An 18111-nucleotide genomic window follows, 5' to 3' on the forward strand; every position below is an offset into this window, starting at 1 on the left:
AGTTCAAAGTCTAGTTCTGCCCTAACCTTCCTATGGCATTTCACAGACTAGTTTACAGTCAGAAACGTGACAGCTATTTTTTCCTAAAGCTTTGTCTAGTGAAGCAATAAAACATACCTCTTCAGGTCATGCATTCATATAGAAAATAACTAGTCCCAGCCTGGACCTCCAGGTGTCACTGTGAGTGTACTAAGTCTCTATAACAGATCAGCTAGGCTTCCCCACCTCATTCTTTGAGGGTCTAACACTTCAGAACTACTACTTTTTAAATTAGCTTCAGCATTTGGGATTGCGGATGTGAAACTGAATTCAGCATGAAGAGACCCCTTTAGTTACAATATTATTTCAGAAGACATCTTTATTATAAAGAAGATATAGAAAATTAGAGTTAAACTTGTTTCTTCCAGAATGTTAGTCACAGCAGTTATTAAAAACAAGGTAAACATGTTTAAGAGTATTTGTGTATCAAATAAGTGTTTGCTACTTAGTCAAATACAAACATGCTCAGTATCAGTGCAGTCAGTAAGCATCAGTCCACCACAGGCCAAAGGAGTTCCTCATTTTCCCCAATCTGCCACACAACAGCAGAGTGAAGCAAGACCCTAACTGCAGGATTTCAGCCTTGCTCAGCTGTTTCAGGTAAGTATTCCAGCTCTAAGCAGTTGTGGGATTTCTCTAAACATCAGATCAGCTTAGTCACCTCAGATGCTATGCCATGCTACAATGTTTCACTCCTTAAAGAAAGGCCTACTAAATTGAGTCACTTTAAAGTCAGTTCCTTTCTAATGCTAGAATGTTTTAAGCTTTCAAATAAGTCCTTAGATAAAGTTTTTCACTACTTTTCTGACAAGAGTTTTTTCAGATATACTTGCTGCCAAGACTTTAACATGGTGGCTGAGAACTGAAGTTTCACCATAGCTATTCACTAGCAGCAGTCCCATGCAAGTAACAGAACAGCCATTCACCTCCAGACAGGAAGGACCACCCACTTTGCTACCCACACCAAAAGTATAAGGATAGTGGGGGGGGAAACACAAAACAGAAAGAGCCACCATAACCTTCATCAAGATATGGGATACAATACTTCCATTACTGTTTAATGCATGACAGATCACCATGTAAACATTAGAAGGTGAAGAGCAGGGGTGGGCAGGGAAAACCCAACATGCTCAGAACTTGTGCATTGATGTGAGCCAAACCCACAATGCTCCAGTTTGCATTTTGAAAATGGCTTTTTTTATTTAAGGAAGTGAATAAAGCCACCAAATAAGACGCAATTCTCCACTGAACACAAGAGTGGTCCCTTATCTCTTTTTACACTGCATTCTGGTTTGGGCAGAGGTAAAACTGGTAAGGAACACAATCAGTCAGCAAGGATCCTGGTCAGTATTTTGCCTGCAGTACGCTGTTTTCACCCCCTTAAACGGCAAAAACTAGAAGATATATTGATTAAAGAAGAATCATAGTGTTTCATCCAATCTCAGGAAAGACTGACATTGGCTACAAAGTGCTTATTCCAGTTGTTCTCTTATGACAGCACCCTATCAATAAATGATACCATAGCTGAAGCAAGTCACAGGTTCTTCAGAAAGCAAACAAGGAGGCAAGCCACTTGTGTTCTCTTAGCAGTCGTCTCTGTACAGAGACCAGATATGTTTGCTACAGAACCCACTGAAACAGAAGGTATTATCTCAGATCAGATCCACTTCCTGAGCCCAAGTATGCTCACTTAAAGTTAATTCAGTGCAGTTTAAATTCAAGTCACTTAATATAGCTTGCAAGGTTCAGTAATACTTCTTGGAAACAACTGTCTGCAGCCACACATTCTGTACCTATTAGAAGATGATACTTCAGCTCCTGCTAGAACCCTTTCTGTGTATGGCCCTTGTCTTTCTTCCCTTGCAAGATGGCAGACTGCTCACCTGTGGGAGCAAGTCAGGCAATATTTTGGCAGCCATCTTCATGCTGCAAGGAAAGAACCAATACCATACAGGCTACTTTTGAAGGGCTGTTTGATATTTCATGACCTTAAACATTGTACTAGCTCACCACAAGATAAATACCTGTACATGACCTTTAAAACAAGATCTCTGCAGCTAGACATATACACTTGTTACAGCAGTCCAGGTGGGCTGTTGAGGAAAGTCACAAAAACAGCATGTAGTGTACAGGACAGATAACTTTCCTTCCAGTTTGAAGAAGCATCATACTCCAATTAAGCAGGACAAGCTGGCAGTGCTAAAAGCCTGCAGCACTGGCTGGTTTGCTGGTGATCAGTCATCTTGCTTAAGTTCTTCCTCTGTTCCCACCAGTTATTTGGCAGGTTACAGAAGCAACGGAGTTCTTTCCCCAGCTGGCTGCTCTTTCTGAAATACCTCTTTAATCTGCAGCAGCTTGCTATGTATCCTCTCTCTTAAGGGACGGATGTGATGGCTAGGGTCTAAGATATTTGTGCTTCTGCGCTCCTTTTCCCGTTTCCAGATAAGATAAGGGTGTGGTGGGAAGGACACTTCACTTCTCTCTCGACGAAGCTGCACAGTCACTCCACTGAGGGCCAGCATTATCCACACTGCCAGGATAATAAAGTCTAAAGAAAAGAAAAGAAAAACACTGATTCTGGTAAAGCAGGAACATTACTTCCTGTCAAGTATTCAAGGCAAGACTGGATGGAGCTTTGGGCAACTCAATCTAGTGGAAGGTGTCCCTGCTCATATTACCAATTAGATGAACTTCAAGGTCCCTCCCACCCCAACCCATTCTATGATTCTGTGATTTGTACTTGGGCACAAACACTTAAGTTTAAATACAGAAGGGAAAGTATTGTCCCTTATCATCCTCACATGCAGGGAGCATCCATGAAAAGGCAAGAACAAAACAGAGTTGAAGCAAGGCTATTCAGTCGTGGCAGTCTCTGACTGCCACTTGAAAACACATCAGTCTGAGCCTGAAAGGCATCTGGAAAAAAAAAAAGCATCTGAAAAGTAAGTGCCTTGTCACATAACATCTGCTAGAAGCTTCACATCGGAGTCATAGATTACAGTATCACAGATTATTTTGTGTTGGAAAAGACCTTAAAGATCATCTAGTTCTACCCCCCTGCCATGGGCAGGGACACCTTCCATTAGACCATGTTGCTTAAAGCAACATAAAACGTGACCTTCAACACTTCCAGGGATGGAGCATCCACACCTTCTCTGGACAACCTGTTCCAGTGCCTTGCCACACTGAGTAAAGATCTTCTTTATGAAGTGTAATCTAAAATCTCCCCCTTTCAGTTTAAAGCCATTACCCCTAGTCCTATCACTACATTTCTTGATGAAGAGTCCCTCCCCAGGTTTCCTGTTATGCCCTCTTTAGGTATTGGAAAGTGACAATAAGATCTCCCTGAAGCCTTTTCTTCTCCAGACTGAAGAACCCCAACTCCCTCAGCCTGTCTTCATAGAAGTGCTCCCACTCCTTGATCATCCTCATGATCCTCCTCAGAACTCTTCTGATAGGTTCATGTCCTCCATATTATTGGGGGCCCCAGAGCTGAACTCAGTACTCAAGGTGTGGCCTCACCAGGGCCAAGTACACAGCCAACTCAAAATTGTGTATCAAATCTCACACCATACTTATGTTCTTTTCATCCATTCCTACCCTCAACACACACTGTTAAAAAAAAAGGAACCAAAAGTGCAGTTCTCAAACAAGCATTTTTTTAATACTAGTTCTGAAAGTCTAAGAAGAGCACTCACCATTTGTTTGAAAAGGCACATTTGTGTAGGCTCTGCTGAAGTAATCATTGAGGATCCTTCTGAGTAGGTCTAAGGTGATGTAAGCAAGACTTGTGTAGATGTAACAGGCAATAGCTAGGACCACTGAATAAGAACCTATTATTCCACAGGCCAGTAAGTTCAGCTAGAGGGGGAGAAAAAACGCAGCTTTAGGGGACTGATAGCCACCACCTTAAAGCAATACTTCCTATCAGTTCTTCCACAAGCAGCTGGCTGCCCACACCTCATTATCCAGGCATCCTGTTAAGACAGGAGAGGTGGAGCAATAGAACTGTCAGCAGGTATTAGGTGTAACACTAAAGAGAGAAGAAATCCTTTGCTTATGGACCAGTTAGCACAAGTAACATCGAACAGGAGCTCCCTAGAACTTGTCCCCTGCTATATTAGATATTTTACACACATCCCACAGTAGTGCACTTTGCATAGTAGTCTGACACCCCTTCCCTCCTCCTTCCAAGGACAGATGACTTACAATTCTTGGACAGCCAACAAAAAGCACTGGAATCATCAAGGCTATAGAAGAAAAGGTCACCCAGAACACAACATCATCCCGGAAGACCCTGTAGTCTCCTGCAAAGACACCATATTCCACAAGTAGCTTACTAGCGTTAGCAAAGCATAATCACTTTTTTCTAAGAGGCTGGGGGTATGCTTTTCCCCAAAGTTTTCATGTATTTAGAAATATCTGGAGAACAGCATTAAAGATACATTTAAGCTCAAATGTAAATTCAGATGCATTGTAGCACTCATCCAAAACACGAGCAGAAACAGAGTTCCAGTACAGGTCCTGTACTATAAGCTGGAACAGCAGATCTTGTCCAAACAAGACTTAGAGTATATGCTACTCATTTGATGCGAGTGAGAAGTACCAGAGTACTTCCACCTAGTAAGAAGCCATTTTATTGGCCACATACATTTATAATCTGTAAGCGTGCATAAATAATCTATAAATGTGTAGGTTTATCTAGGGTTGGGTGCAAGTGCAACCGCCACATCACTCAGCAACAAACTCTTCTGGCTTTAGAAAGTAATTAAGTCACTTGATTAAACACTACTTTGTTTCCCCCTGCTTTCAAAAGACCTGTCAGTTAAACAGGGGACCAACTGATCCCCAGTCAATTCACTTTTTTCACTTAATGAAGAACAACCAGGGACTGCACAGATTACCACAGAATCATAAGCCAGCTCAAACAGACAACTGTAGAAATGAAGAACTGCCCCACCAGCAGATCTTAAGTAGGAAAGCTGGAAAGGAAAGCAGTTCTGAGATTTAAAGTCACAGCAAAGAAAACAGTACAGTTGGTGCTCTCACATCCCTGGGGGAGTTCATCTCAGCAGCCTTGCCTGCTTTCATGTGATTTGTCTGCTGTTCCTCTTAATAAAGAGATTCTGAAAAGCCTGATGATGTCAATTCAGCTGTAAATACAAGTTTGACTCCTACAGTATAGTGCTGCCAGAGCCTTGCACTGTGGTGTGGTGAAGAGTAACAGGCAAGAGCTCCTCTTGATCTATGATGCCTCCATGCCTGAAGCCTCAGAGTTAGACTGTAGATTTTCTGTGACGTTCTCTGAATCAGAGAATAAGACAGACAGAAAATGCTTGCCTGGAGCACAGCTGGTGTCAGACTGCTGAAATGCAGGCTGCTTGTGTGGGAAGAATAAGCAGTTTCCTTTTCCCACAAGTACAGATTACCCTAAGTAGTTTCATTTGCAGCACACATGAAGGAAATCTTCAGAGACATCTCTATTCTTCCCAACAACGGGAAGGCAAAAAAAAAATTAAGAAGCACACTAATATAAACCAGAGAACAGCATTTGTTCTGAAGCCTTGCAGTGTCCCTGTAATACAGCAGTGAAGTATCACTCAGTCACTTTGCAGCAGAATATTTCAGTACATACCTAGTGGAGTAAAGAAGACCACTGATGAGAAGAGAAATCCCAGCACCAGTCCGATAAGCAACATACAGAGTAGGACAGAGCCAAATCTCCACCAGCTTGCAACCAGCAAAAGCCCTCCAATAATCCCAGCTACTGCTGTCAAAATAAGACGCACTGGAAAAAAGAGGGGGAATTCTAAATTAAGAACTGTAGCAACACTCTGAAAACTTCAGTTACTGCAATAGCCTATTCAAACAGATTTACTTGAATACTTGATTTTTGTTACCTAATGAAAGCTTTCTGAAACTAGCTCACATTTGTGCTTCATGCATCTCACTCGGGTTCCAATCAGCAGCTGAGGGTATGCTACTGGGAGAGTGCCATAGGACTATACTGATGGTGTTGCTGCTATGCACAGTAGTACTTTGAGTTCCTAGAGCAGTTATGGTTGCAATAGGTAGTGCACCAGAAAAGCAGTTATGAGGCAGAGTGTAATAGAGACACAATAACCAATTCTTGCTAGTCTAATAGACAGGATGCAGACCGCTTGATCGATTTTACACATGCAACCTGCATTTGATCTGAAACTGAGGTCCACCCATTCTGAAAGAAACAAATGTTCTGGGAATTTCTAACATGCCTCCTTCCTGAGGACCTGCATCTCCATTGGACAGACAGGCAAATTTGTCTGTCAGAGTTGCAGCTATGAGCTCCGTTTCATTGTCTGAGGTCAAAGACAACAGTTACTCTGTTGCATACTCAGTGTTAACCTATTCAAGCTCAGTTCAAGTACCCATGTACCATACTTTCCTATCCTTCCCACAGCTAGCCAGCTGCAAGCACGACTAAAATTTTACTTAAAGGATCCACGGCAATAATGTTTCAGGAAGAGGATAGGGGGTATCCTGATATCTACTCACCATCATAACCAAGGCCAGTTACCCTAGTGATGAATACAAAGGAGAAAAATCCTGTGATTATGAAGCCCATGAAGAATAAGTCTAGAGAAAAGGGAAAGAGATTCAGTATGCTGTCATATCACCCCATAGCAAGCCTATTTCTGTACATCTTCAGACACCTTTGTTTTACAACAGGGAAGGGAAATCTCAGTTCACTAGCTGTTAAGTACAGGAGAAGGGACAGGCAACACTTGGTTCTGGAAAGGGCTCTCCTCAAGCACATCAAATAAACATGATTTTTGCATGTTCTCCATCATGCATCCTCGTTCTAGATACCTGTTCTTCAAATACCAGAAGCTTCTTGTTCTGCACTTACAATCTCTGATCTTGTTAGAGCACAGCAGTGGACCTAATTGACATAATCGCTACCAGGTGATTCTTCAGCAATAGTGCTACAGGTCTAAGGTACACCTATGAAATTCCAACCAGATTTATAATGAGAAAGAACTCAGTACCTGTTTTCCAGAATCTGTGTCCAAAAAAGCAAGTGAAGAGGCCAAGAACAGCAAGAACAGTGAAGAATATTTTGGTAGAGAGTTTGCCTACAAGAAGAAAAGGTTATCAGCATTCCTATCTAGTAGTCCCAACAATGAGACTAACAAAGTCAAGTTACTACTGTTGGTAGACTCAGTAATGGTAACTGCTACTCCTTCAGACTCACAATGCGAACAGATCTACAGCAGCCAACCTAAAAGATACCTTAATAAAGCCTCCAAAAGAATATTTAACTAGCTCTAGTCTGAGTACTAAGTCAAAAGCTTCCTCCTTATTCAAGGGACTGAAGTTTCTGTAACTATTAGCAAATTACAGCTGCTTAACTATTTGTAGTACCACCATTACAGATTTGAAAAAGCTCTACTCAGCTTTAAAGTAAGGACATCCAATCATCTATAGAAGTCAGCACTGCAGGGCTGGTGACCCAGACAGCAGCTATGGTCTTTATCTTTTCAGCCTTCACATTTATCTCCCTTTAATACAGTTTTCTGTGCAACAGAAAGGACTGTTAGTACCCCAGTACCGCTCACCTCTGTCTCCTAGGAAGAATTCTTACTGTCATTTACACAATTTAAAACAAGTAGACTACATTTCTCTAATTCAGAAAACTAGGGAAAAGGTTTTTAGCCCTGATAATCTCTTATGGTGTCTTATGACACTAAACTCGATGAGCTACTTGTGTTATAGGACAATTAGGAGGACAAGTCTTACTTTGTAAGCATATTCTATCCATTATTCTTGTCCTTCCCACGATCATAACATCAGCAGCTTTGCTCAAATTCTATTGTTATATGACTTTGTAGAAAGTAGCATGACTTTGTAATCACATTTCTACTGCTGGCATTATTTTCAGGTGACTGTCTCCTTTCAAAATATTTGTATGTTACTGATTCCTGTTAGCACCAATGCAGTTCAGAAGATAAAGCTGGGCCCTAATCCAGCTTGTGTTTTTACCCACTTGGTTTCCACATGCAGCACCTAAAGCACTATAAAGTGATTTAGAATTATGTATCTAGTTCAAACAGAAAAAGGCATCAAGTTATAAGCCAAATGTTAAACCTCCATTAAGTTAAGCTTTCACTTGCTAACAGCTTTCCTTAGATTTATTTTATCATTCTAGAATTTCTCCTCAATCAAGAAGCAGACTCAGTCATAAAGCAACAAAAACATATCCAGGCTATATACCACGTAAAAAGCTCTAAAAAGCACCACTCAGTGTGCTGGAGCACAATGAGATTGAGATGAGTTGGCAGGGACCTACAAGTCCCAACTTACTGAGAGAAGAGCAGTTATCCACTAGGTCAACAAAGCTGCAGGCATACGTATGCACAGGTATGTATGCAGCAGAAGTATTCCAAAGAGGATCCCATACTATGACATTGTAGATCACACCTTGCCCAGGGAGTGAGGAGAAGTAGACATTGGTCTTATCATCAGTTGTCAACGTAAGCATCTGGAACAAAGAGTATTTTTAGTCACAAATAACTGCCTGTCACTGTGTCTGATGGCACATTGAGTCCATACAGCCGGACAATACTCAGCAGCTCAAGAAAGATGACCAGCAAGAAGCCAGCAGCTCTCCTATTCTGAACAAACATCTTAGCATTATCAATTGAGGTATTAAAGGCTCATAGGATGGACTCCACTTCCTCCAAAAAACAGCAACAATTTCTGACAGCACGTAAGATTCTCCCACCAATGTTTTGTTTCTCCTTATTTGAAGAGAGTCCAACTTTCTCTATCAGTCTTCTTAATCCAGGTCTGTCCTCAGAAGCAGGTAGGTAAGGCTGCCATCCCACTCCCTAGCAAGACCAGACAGGTCATGGTCACTGACATTTTCCCCCCTCCATCCATTCCAATCTCTTTGCCTGGAGTAGGTAAACATGATGCAAGTGTTTGCTGTCATGTCAACTCTTTATGTCACTCTAAACTGGGGTCAGCACCTAGTCCAGTTCCACTACACTGTTTCTTGCATTCCCTGCTCAGTCCTCAGCATCTGCCAGGCATTATAGGAGTGATGTCAGAAGCAGCTCTACTTCTGGATTAAGAGGTACTCAATGGCAATATTGCTATAGGTAAACTAGCCTCAACATCACTGAATGATTACTGTGACTAAAGCAGTATTCAGCAATTAAGAAGACGCTGCAATAACGACTTACTCGATTAAGAATAGGATACATGACAAACACTTCACACACCCATCATTAATCTCAACCTAATATCAAAGACCATTGCAAGAGGTCTCAGTCCCATGACATTTCAAGCTGTACTCACTAGCTTCCTCTCCCAGAAGAGCCAGTGGCTGCCATTTTGTGTGCAGGTGCTGTATACTTCCTAGCCAGAAATCCCAGATACAAGCAGGAAGCCTCAAGCATCAGCAGCTTGCCTACATCACCACTCAAAAATTAGAGGCACAGGGGAGGAGAAAGTTTAATACAATGCTACTACTAAGCACCTGGTATGCTGATGCTTCATACTTACTTTAACACCATTAGCTTTGATACTTTGCACCTCAGACATCTTCCGTATGTGGCTCATGAGTACCATCTCAGAAAGGTTGTTCTCTGGTAAGAAGTACTGGTAGACATCATAGCGCAGCCGCCATCTGGAGTTCTGACCAGTCCCTGAATCACAGGCTGGTGGATTTGCTCCTCTACAATTAAAAAAAGAAAAGTCAACTACAAGCCCAGCACAAGCCTCCAGACAGATAATCTCTCCCACAAGATGCAACTTTCAGTTCCTGTGTTACCTCCTCCCCCCATCCTCTTTTTCTTCGTTTACTTTTTAGATTGCTGGTTGCAGCAAACAAGATTTCCACCAGTAGTTGATGTTCAACCTTTCCAGCAGAATCTTATACTATGATCCTAGTCAAATATAGGATAAGAGAGGTCTGCTGAGTACACTGTAGTCCATATCTTTTGTTTTACTTATTGAAAAACACACATACCTAGCATATCCCAAGTTTGCAGGAGCAAACTTGATGTGTATATCAACCAAGGTATAGTCTAAGTAAATGTTGGGATCCACTTCCAAGTCAAATTCTAGATTGCAGCCTCCAGGTATAGGATCTAGAAAATAAGAAATAGTTAGCTGTAGTAGTATTTACTTCATCCTTACACAGCTTGAAAAAAAGTGTTAAGACCTCAGCAACACATGCATTTGCAGGCAGGCATATTCTGCTTGCTGAGAATACAAAACTGTCAGATTCTACTCTTGCAGATGATAGAAGTGGTTTCACTACAATCACTAACATAAGCCCTGATACACAAGCACAGTGTTTTTCTACTCTAAGGCTGAAGTCACAACAAGAACAAACAGTACATTCTATACACAAGTCTCTAATGATCCCAAGCTCTGGCAGCCCACAGTATCTCTCTCCATCATACACTTGCACCATGTAAGAATACTACCTCTGAAAAGCCAACACTAACACTTAATTAGCTTGTAGTAGGCAGAGCTGGTATTCTGTCACAAGAAATAAGACCATACCTTTCTCCATATATGGAATGGAGATAGCTGTGCTTAGCACCTGGTTAGCATCCAGTGACCGAAGGTACCACGTACACACACTCTGCTGAGGCCGAAGGATAGAAATCAGTCCTTTGTCTACTCCAGTTCCTGAGCTGTTTGCAGATGGATTCTGGACAGAAATGGATTATATAAGCAAGCAGTTCTTCAGCATTGCATGTCACTATAACTAAACATATTGCACAGTAGCCCCATCCCTGACACAAACCTGTAGGGCACACACCTCAGTGCCAGCTGCCACAGATAGCTAGAAGGTTAGAACTGAAAAAAAGAACAACCTCTGACACCATATATTGCCCAACTCAGTCTCAAACTTTATTGGTTGGACTTTTGAGCCTATCAAAGAGTTAATACCACAAGCAAACAGCAGAGATTTCTAGCTAGTTAAGCCTAATGCTATACAAACATGCATTGACTAGTAAAGATATAGATGGATTAGAATATCCCTTACAAAAAAGCTGTGAGGGCACGAAAGAGCATGCTCGGAGCTGAAGTGCACAAACACCTTGCTATCACCACCAGGAGGGAGATGACTGTGTAACAGCTGGCTTTTAACACTAGCCATGCCACACAGCTCCCCCAACACCATCCCTTTCAGAACCAAGAGCCTGGAGGAAAGATCTGTCAGCAATGGCAGCACCACTCTCATGGCTGGAGCAACCAGCTGGCCTGCAGTCAAATCTATTTCAGCATGGAAAATGTGCTTTTGTCCAAGACCACCACAGTTATCAGAGGCAACATTGCAAGGAAGCACTTTGGACCAGGCAGGCATTAAGGTCTGGCTCAGTTGCTCTAGAAGCAAGCCAGCCCTAGAAGCAGTACAGCCATATTTACATAGCTCTTGGCCTGGTAAGCCCCATGCATGCAAGCAGGGATTGAAATGGCAGCAGAAAACCCTATGACTGGTAATCAAAGACTGAGTAGGTGTAGCAGTAGTGCCTTTGCCCCGTAATCCTGGGTATTTCAACAGTATAAAGGAGACTGAGCTGGGCAACTTGTGTACCAGGTTATTCATCTTTTAAAGTTTCCCAGCATAGTTCTTGGCACCCAACATATTCTTATTTGGAATACAGTGATGGGAAACAGGATGGCAGCTGTCAGGTTGATACCTAGTACTTCCAACATTGAGCAGAATGTAGTCAAACACAACTTACTGGTTTACAGTATCACAGAAGTCAGTATTTTAGACTGCACCTGAGTAACGATAGGACAAATAGTGACTAGTGTATAGCAGTAGGAATGCTTGTGCTGCTGGCTAGAAGTGACAGCCTTCACTTGAGTACCATAGAAGAACAACTTCTCCATATGCTACCAAACAAGAATTAAATTCAGGAGCAGCAGCTGGGATTACAATACACTGTAACTGCAGTAGCTATCTACAAGCCACATGGACAGACAGATGAACATCCCAAAGCAGTAGATCTTAGCATAACAAGGTTTCTGGGATATATGCTTATTATGAATCCATTTTTAATCAAACACCAATGGACATGGTCAGCAGTCATATGTCAGAAGCACCACTCCCACCAAGAACGAAGCCTTGAAGCTCTGAAAACTTTGCCATCAAGGCTTCTAAAATAGCAATCATGACACATGAGAAAGTAATATTTAAGTTTCAGAAATGCATGTTACTTGCATGGCTATGTGGTACTTACATAGTATGAATTCTGTATTCCTATGTGTAGGAGAGCTCTTAGTTCTCATTTAGGGAAAGAGCATAGTATTTGATAACAGAAATGACACTCTTACCATACCTTGTCAAAGGATATCACCACGCTGTTTTGCTGTGCATGTACTTGAAAAATAACAACTGTCACATTGCTTGCAATGTTCCTGATTACAGCTTCTACTGGATTGGTCTGGTTAAGTAGCACATTTCTGAATTTTCCCAGGGAGAGCTCAAGAAGACCTGCATTCCAAAAGAAGAAAAAGGAAGATCTACTTTTTTTTGCCCACATGAGAAGCAGTTCTCAAGAACAGCCTGGAAGCTTCCAGTAACCCAATAACATACTAGCTGGGAACAAAGCAAGACGTTTTATACTGCTTGTACTCACTAAGTTATGGCTGCAGAAGCTCCTGCACACAGACGTATACCTACAGGGACACGTGCAGGCAGAAGCCTCCAGACAGCCTGGCATTCACCAGGCTTAAGCACACAGGACTTGACTTCCTGCCAGGAGCTCTGTCTAGCTCCAACAAGACACTGCACTGGCTTCTCACCTGCAGCTAATCAGGGGCAAGCAATAATCGCTAAAGTAAATAATATCCTGAGCTCTACTTGCTCTTCTGCAAACCCAGGACAATATGCTTGTATTAGCCAGCCAACTTGCCCAGTTGGACTTCCTGGGCAAATTCCCCAATGATGGGAATTGGGTCAAATCCTACAATAGAATCAAGCCTGCAGTTTAAAGAAGTATACTCACCCACTTCCAGTTCACATGTCATTTGCTCCCACGCTATTCCTAATTATTAGGGCTGTTCTACCCTTATTTATGCATCTAAAGTCTAATGACTTTCTAAGATGAAACCAAGACCATTTCTTCTTAGGATGCACATAGCTCTGTCACCTGCTGCCTTTTTAATTTACAAAGAGCCACATGACCCAGGATATAAGATCCTTTGAGAATCATCTTTGGCTTGTTGTTCAAGTCCCACAAGAAAGCCTGGTTTCTCCCTGTGCTGTGCTCTTGGGGAACTGGGGATTTCGAGAAGGGAAGAGAAGCAGCTGTAAAGAAGCCACAAGATTTTCTTTTGTTGAAGAGTGGACAGACTAGATGCATGTGGCAAGCACGATGCCCTTCAGCTTTGCATTCTGATGCTTCATAATAATTCCCCTTCAGGCATGCAGACACAGAAACCCAACTGACCTAAAGCTTATCAAACAGATGCATATTACTTCCACAGCAGAGTTGCCTCTTCCAGCACATGGGTTTATACCATCAAGTTACTCTGTGCTTCTTCTACTCAAGTACAAACAGCACTGTCCCACAATCGCTGTCATCGGTGTCTCAGGCGGTCTCCCTTTCAAAAAACGGAAGTCTTCTCATTCAGAACTCTACACTCAATATTCCATATCCCTTTCCTGTTACTACTCCTTCTCCCCTGCCAAGAACTGCATCTCTGGCCAGCTTCTTCGCCTTCTGAAGGCATGTAAACAGAGGTGAGCTCCTACATTTATACATCATCTACTCTTATCACAGCAGTGAGAGAGAAAGAAAATACTTTCATCTTGCTAACTTCAGTGCTTACCTTGCTCCTATGCTCACCCCAAAACTTCAATGATTACCAGTAAAACCCTTGCTGAAATATGAATCAGACTAAAGATTTTTTTTTTTCTATCTTATCGCCTGCAATTTCTGCTAGGGTAGAGAAGTTTCTACTGCAAGTTCTCAAGCATTAAATACTAATGTAAAATTAGAACTACCAAAAGAAAAGCTTTGAGTATTTTTCAGTTTCTCATGAAGTCCTTTGAGCAGTATTCAGACATCCACCTCTCCACAATACTTCTTTCCCCCTTAGCTCTTACATTTTACCAGAAATGCAACTAACTGCAAAAGCTAGAGAAGGGCACTTAAAAAGCACTAACTTTCTATGCACACAATTTGATGTGAAATTTAGAATACGGGAAAACAACTCTGAACTTTAAGGGCAGTTTCCTGAACTGCAGGAAGTTCACCAAAATGGTCTTTTAAGGAAAAACTGAAACCATATACATCCTCTCTATGCTCTACAGCAAGGGGGAAAAATAGCTCTGGTCTGCTTAGTTTCTCACCTCCCCTCTGTACTTACACCCAGAGGCCTCCACATATGTAAGAGCGGATTTGTCAGCAAGACATGCAGACACTACTTCAACATGATCATGGGACTCTGAATGTCAGAGGCACTCTCTGAAGTTTAATTAGCGTGGCAAATTAAGGCATGGCATTCTACATTTCTTTAGTGCTTGCATAACTGCTCCTAGAACAGCACATTTCATTTTAAACCGAAGTCTGACAGAATAGTATAGACTCAGGATAAAGAACAAGAATGACTACAGCCAGCCAAGCTAGTATTTTTCAGCTTGCTTTCTACAGGCTCCTTGAACCACACTTCTACCTAGGCTTGAAAGATCACTAAGGAGAGTTCACAAACACTGTGAAGCAGCAGAATCTTTTAAGTAATTTGCTGGAAGAACAGTTGCTACATGGCCACAGACAATACCACCTAAAAACCTTCCTGCCTTCTCAATTTCTGTCTTTCAAAGAAGTCATTGGTGGTGCTCCTAGGCAGACTCCGTGGGAGCTAGACAAAACAACCTACTCACAATTCCCCAGGGCCATCCATCACTGGGCTGCCAGTGGTGGCAGAACAGCTTTGAAGGGCAGAAAACAGAGGCCTCCATGAACATAGTGCTGGACACAGCACACACGCTTCAGCTCCATGAACATAGTATGCCAGACAGGGCTACTAAGATAACACTATCACAGAAGTGAGCCAGAAACAAGATCCAGGCATCCCAGCTTTATTTCTTTTTGGTTTTGCTCCACTTCTTTTAAAACAGTGGAGATCTGGAAACTGCTGGTAAGATGCCAGGCTAAACTCCTCCTCTCTACAAGAGGAGGAAGTCTGAAGGTCGATGCATGTGGTTTTAGATAAGACACAAGAGAGGAATTATTAATATTACAAAAACTATCAACTGAAAACAGATACTTCAAGTCAGTATTATTCAAACTGAGCAAGAACAAAGTTGGAGTACTTAGCATGTGTTATTATTCAGTGTACCAGTACCACCAATACTAAGACAGGAGCACACACAGAACTGAGAAGCAAAGGCGGACAACAATCTGCTCTGTCACCCCACGTTGCATCATTTCTCCCACTAACTAAATGAGCAAAGCTAGTAAAGACAGCAGAGAAATTTAACCTCTCAGAGCTCTGTAGAGACCACAAGTTATTACTCTAAGAATCAAGGCAGCCAGTTCTGCAGAGCATTTTTTATTCGTTCTCTATGCTTGTTGGAGAAAATGCAGATCAAATCAATTCCATTCTGTAGAACCATTTCCATGCTGCTGATTCAGTGCCAAGCCCTCAGCTCATTTGGTACTTTAATTGAGCCACCCACCCTTCCAGCTCCAATAGTCAAGTGTCATTCCCCATTGCCAATGAAGAGCTAACCACATGAGGTTCTTAGTGACACCCTACGGCTCAATTCAATTTCCATTAAGGTACTGAAGAAACACCTTTGTTGTCCATGCAGAAACAGCCCTTTACCTGCAGAGCCATGCTCAGTCAGTATACATGTCTCAGACAAAAGTTCCCTGGTCAGAAAATGCCACAAGATACAAGTGACCAGCTGCCACACTCAAACTGCAGAATAGCTTTATGGGAAACTCTTGTTTTAAAAGGCTGTCTCTGTATAGACTAAACAGCTAGCACAAACTAAGTAGATCCAGATATGCCAGGGGTGAAGGAGCAGAAGGAAAACAATCATTCCATTGCTTCTTGTTTTTGCATGACTATTAGTAGAACTGTATCTTATTTCATATTTCATAAGTTCTATTTCATAAACATGGGGATCCCAGGAGGAAACATGCATTCTGTTTAATATACTTCTGCCTAAATACTCAGTTTAAAGAGCTGCAGCCCATCAGAGCCCCGGAAAAGTAATACCAGCCATCAAAGGCAGATTTTACTTGTCAACACTTTAGAAGTGAAGTGGGATCTTCTAGTATTAGGAGATAGCAGAAGCCATCTCCACAAACCTGGATATCCCAAACTGAACAGCCACAATACAATTTCAAATCAGTGAACCAGTAAGTAGGTGTCCTTGTTTAATGGGCCTAATAACAAGTTTGGGTTTGGTACACAAATTACACAGCTTATTAACTTCTCATGAAGGAGATATTCTTCTTCCCCTTTACCCTCAATTCTGCAAGGTGTATCAGCAAGTTACTTCAAGGCAAAGCAGCTGCTGTCTCACTTTCATTCTGCCTTTGTAAATACCGTTAAGAAAATAAACTAAATTTAAGAACCATCTTCAATCAAGTCTGTGCGAGAAGTTGCTTATCAGCATCTTTTAATAAAGAGATTGAGACCTAAGAATACTGAACCTTTATTCTCAAACCTACCCACCACCACCACCACCAAGTACCAAGCTGAAGTTCTCAGAACCTGCAAGAACACCAAGACTAGAGCAGAAAGAATACTTGCACACTTGGGACTGATTCCAAAGGCTGTCTTGCAGCCTTGCAGAGTATCTCGAGAGTAGATTGCTCCTTCTGGAGAATTAAACTTTGTTCCACGCTAGCTTAGAATAAAAACTAAGAGGAGGCTTATATCAGCCCTAACATAAGAGACTGCTTGCTTATCTCTGAGGAAACTGCTTATTTTTTCCTTTATTTGAACAACAAAAAAAAGATAAGAGATTAATGATAAGGAAGTAAGCGTCTGTTAAATCTTCACAAGATATAATCATTACAGTCCACTTACTTTCAGAGACCCATTATAGTCCCGTGCATGCACACAGAGGAATTACAAGAAAAGCAAATGCTTAATAAACTGAGATTCCATCAGCAGGCCAACAAGTCATTTTAGGAACAGAGTTCCAAATATTTGGAGGTTTTGCTCATTTCCTTGTTTTTAAAAAGCTAGTGGTTTTCAGCCTGCAATTGGCAAGGTGCTGGGAACCCATAACCTCTTGAGAGCTGTCACAAAAAGAAGCAGTTAATCCTCTTCCCTTTCTGATATGAACTCCTAGCCTAGTGAATGCCACCCTGTTTCCTCAAAAGGCACAGAGCTCTACACCATACAACTCCACACCCCTAAGCCTACACCATACCCTGTAGCAGCAGGACTGTAGGCAGCAGATCCATCAGATTGTTCAAACGGTGGCGTCCACAGCTAATAAGGTGCAGGGCTGTTATTGCTATAAGATGCGTAGCTAATAAGGTGCAAGACTGTTAAACAATAATTTAAATTAAAAATAAAGAAGTGGGGGGCGTAAAGCACCCTTTTCCCGCAACGAACCGCGCTCGACCAGCTCGCTCCCTCCCGCCACGTAATGGCGGCCGCAGCCCTCAGCCTCCCTCCCCAGCCCCGTCTCCAGGCTCACCTGAGGCGCCGGCCTCTCGTAGCGCCTCGGCGAGCCCCAGGAGCAGCAAGACGCAGGGGGGGAGCCGCATGGCGCTGAGGAGAGAAGAGGAGAGGAGGCTGAAAAAAAGAGCCAGGGCGCTGACGAGAATGCTGGGGCGGGCGGAGCCTGCGAGGGAGCGCTGCGCCGCCTCGTAGGCTCTGCCCGGCCCAGGCCGTTCTCGCCTCCCCTCACCCACCTGGCCGAGGTAACGGGGCATAAATGCCCCCAAAACGGCTTTTATCGGCCCCAGCCACCTTCCCCGGCTGTGTGGTGATTTCCACGGCTAGGATTGGTAGTGGTGGTGGTGAGCTTGGGAAGATATCCACGCTGAGCTGTTATGTACCGGGGGTGTCAAATTATTATTA

General features: G+C 42.5%; 1 protein-coding gene across 3 annotated transcripts; it reads right to left on the reverse strand.

Moving 5' to 3' along the window:
* Nucleotides 1–340: 340 nt before the first annotated feature.
* On the reverse strand, nucleotides 341–17946 carry TM7SF3 (transmembrane 7 superfamily member 3). Of its 3 annotated transcripts, XM_068656123.1 has the most exons (13): nucleotides 17726–17946; nucleotides 17453–17570; nucleotides 12390–12544; nucleotides 10597–10747; nucleotides 10055–10175; nucleotides 9589–9760; nucleotides 8383–8560; nucleotides 7068–7154; nucleotides 6574–6654; nucleotides 5675–5827; nucleotides 4249–4346; nucleotides 3738–3900; nucleotides 341–2587 (listed from the first exon to the last, which is right to left on the reverse strand). In XM_068656123.1, exons 2-13 carry the CDS (start codon nucleotides 17484–17486, stop codon nucleotides 2325–2327), a joined length of 1656 nt encoding a protein of 551 aa, XP_068512224.1. In that variant the 5' UTR covers nucleotides 17487–17570; nucleotides 17726–17946; the 3' UTR covers nucleotides 341–2324. The 3 variants fall into 3 exon arrangements, with proteins under 3 accessions (XP_068512224.1, XP_068512203.1, XP_068512213.1); XM_068656102.1 differs by lacking the exon at nucleotides 17453–17570 and having other exon boundaries at nucleotides 17726–17907; XM_068656112.1 differs by lacking the exons at nucleotides 6574–6654; nucleotides 17453–17570 and having other exon boundaries at nucleotides 17726–17908.
* Between the last annotated feature and the right edge of the window lie 165 nt (nucleotides 17947–18111).

This window comes from Anas acuta, chromosome 1 (genome assembly GCF_963932015.1).
Source record: "Anas acuta chromosome 1, bAnaAcu1.1, whole genome shotgun sequence".
Taxonomy (NCBI): domain Eukaryota; kingdom Metazoa; phylum Chordata; class Aves; order Anseriformes; family Anatidae; genus Anas; species Anas acuta.

What these genes read in the sequence shown, in the direction of transcription:
- TM7SF3 (XM_068656102.1), bottom strand. Translation starts at nt 17,795, where the DNA reads ATGCGGCTCCCCCCCTGCGTCTTGCTGCTCCTGGGGCTCGCCGAGGCG. An exon ending in TCAAAGCTAATGGTGTTAAA is followed by an intron (nt 8,561 to 9,588) that starts GTAAGTATGAAG and finishes TCTTTGTTCCAG; the next exon opens with ATGCTTACGTTGACAACTGA. An exon ending in ACACAGATTCTGGAAAACAG is followed by an intron (nt 6,655 to 7,067) that starts GTACTGAGTTCT and finishes CCTTTTCTCTAG; the next exon opens with ACTTATTCTTCATGGGCTTC.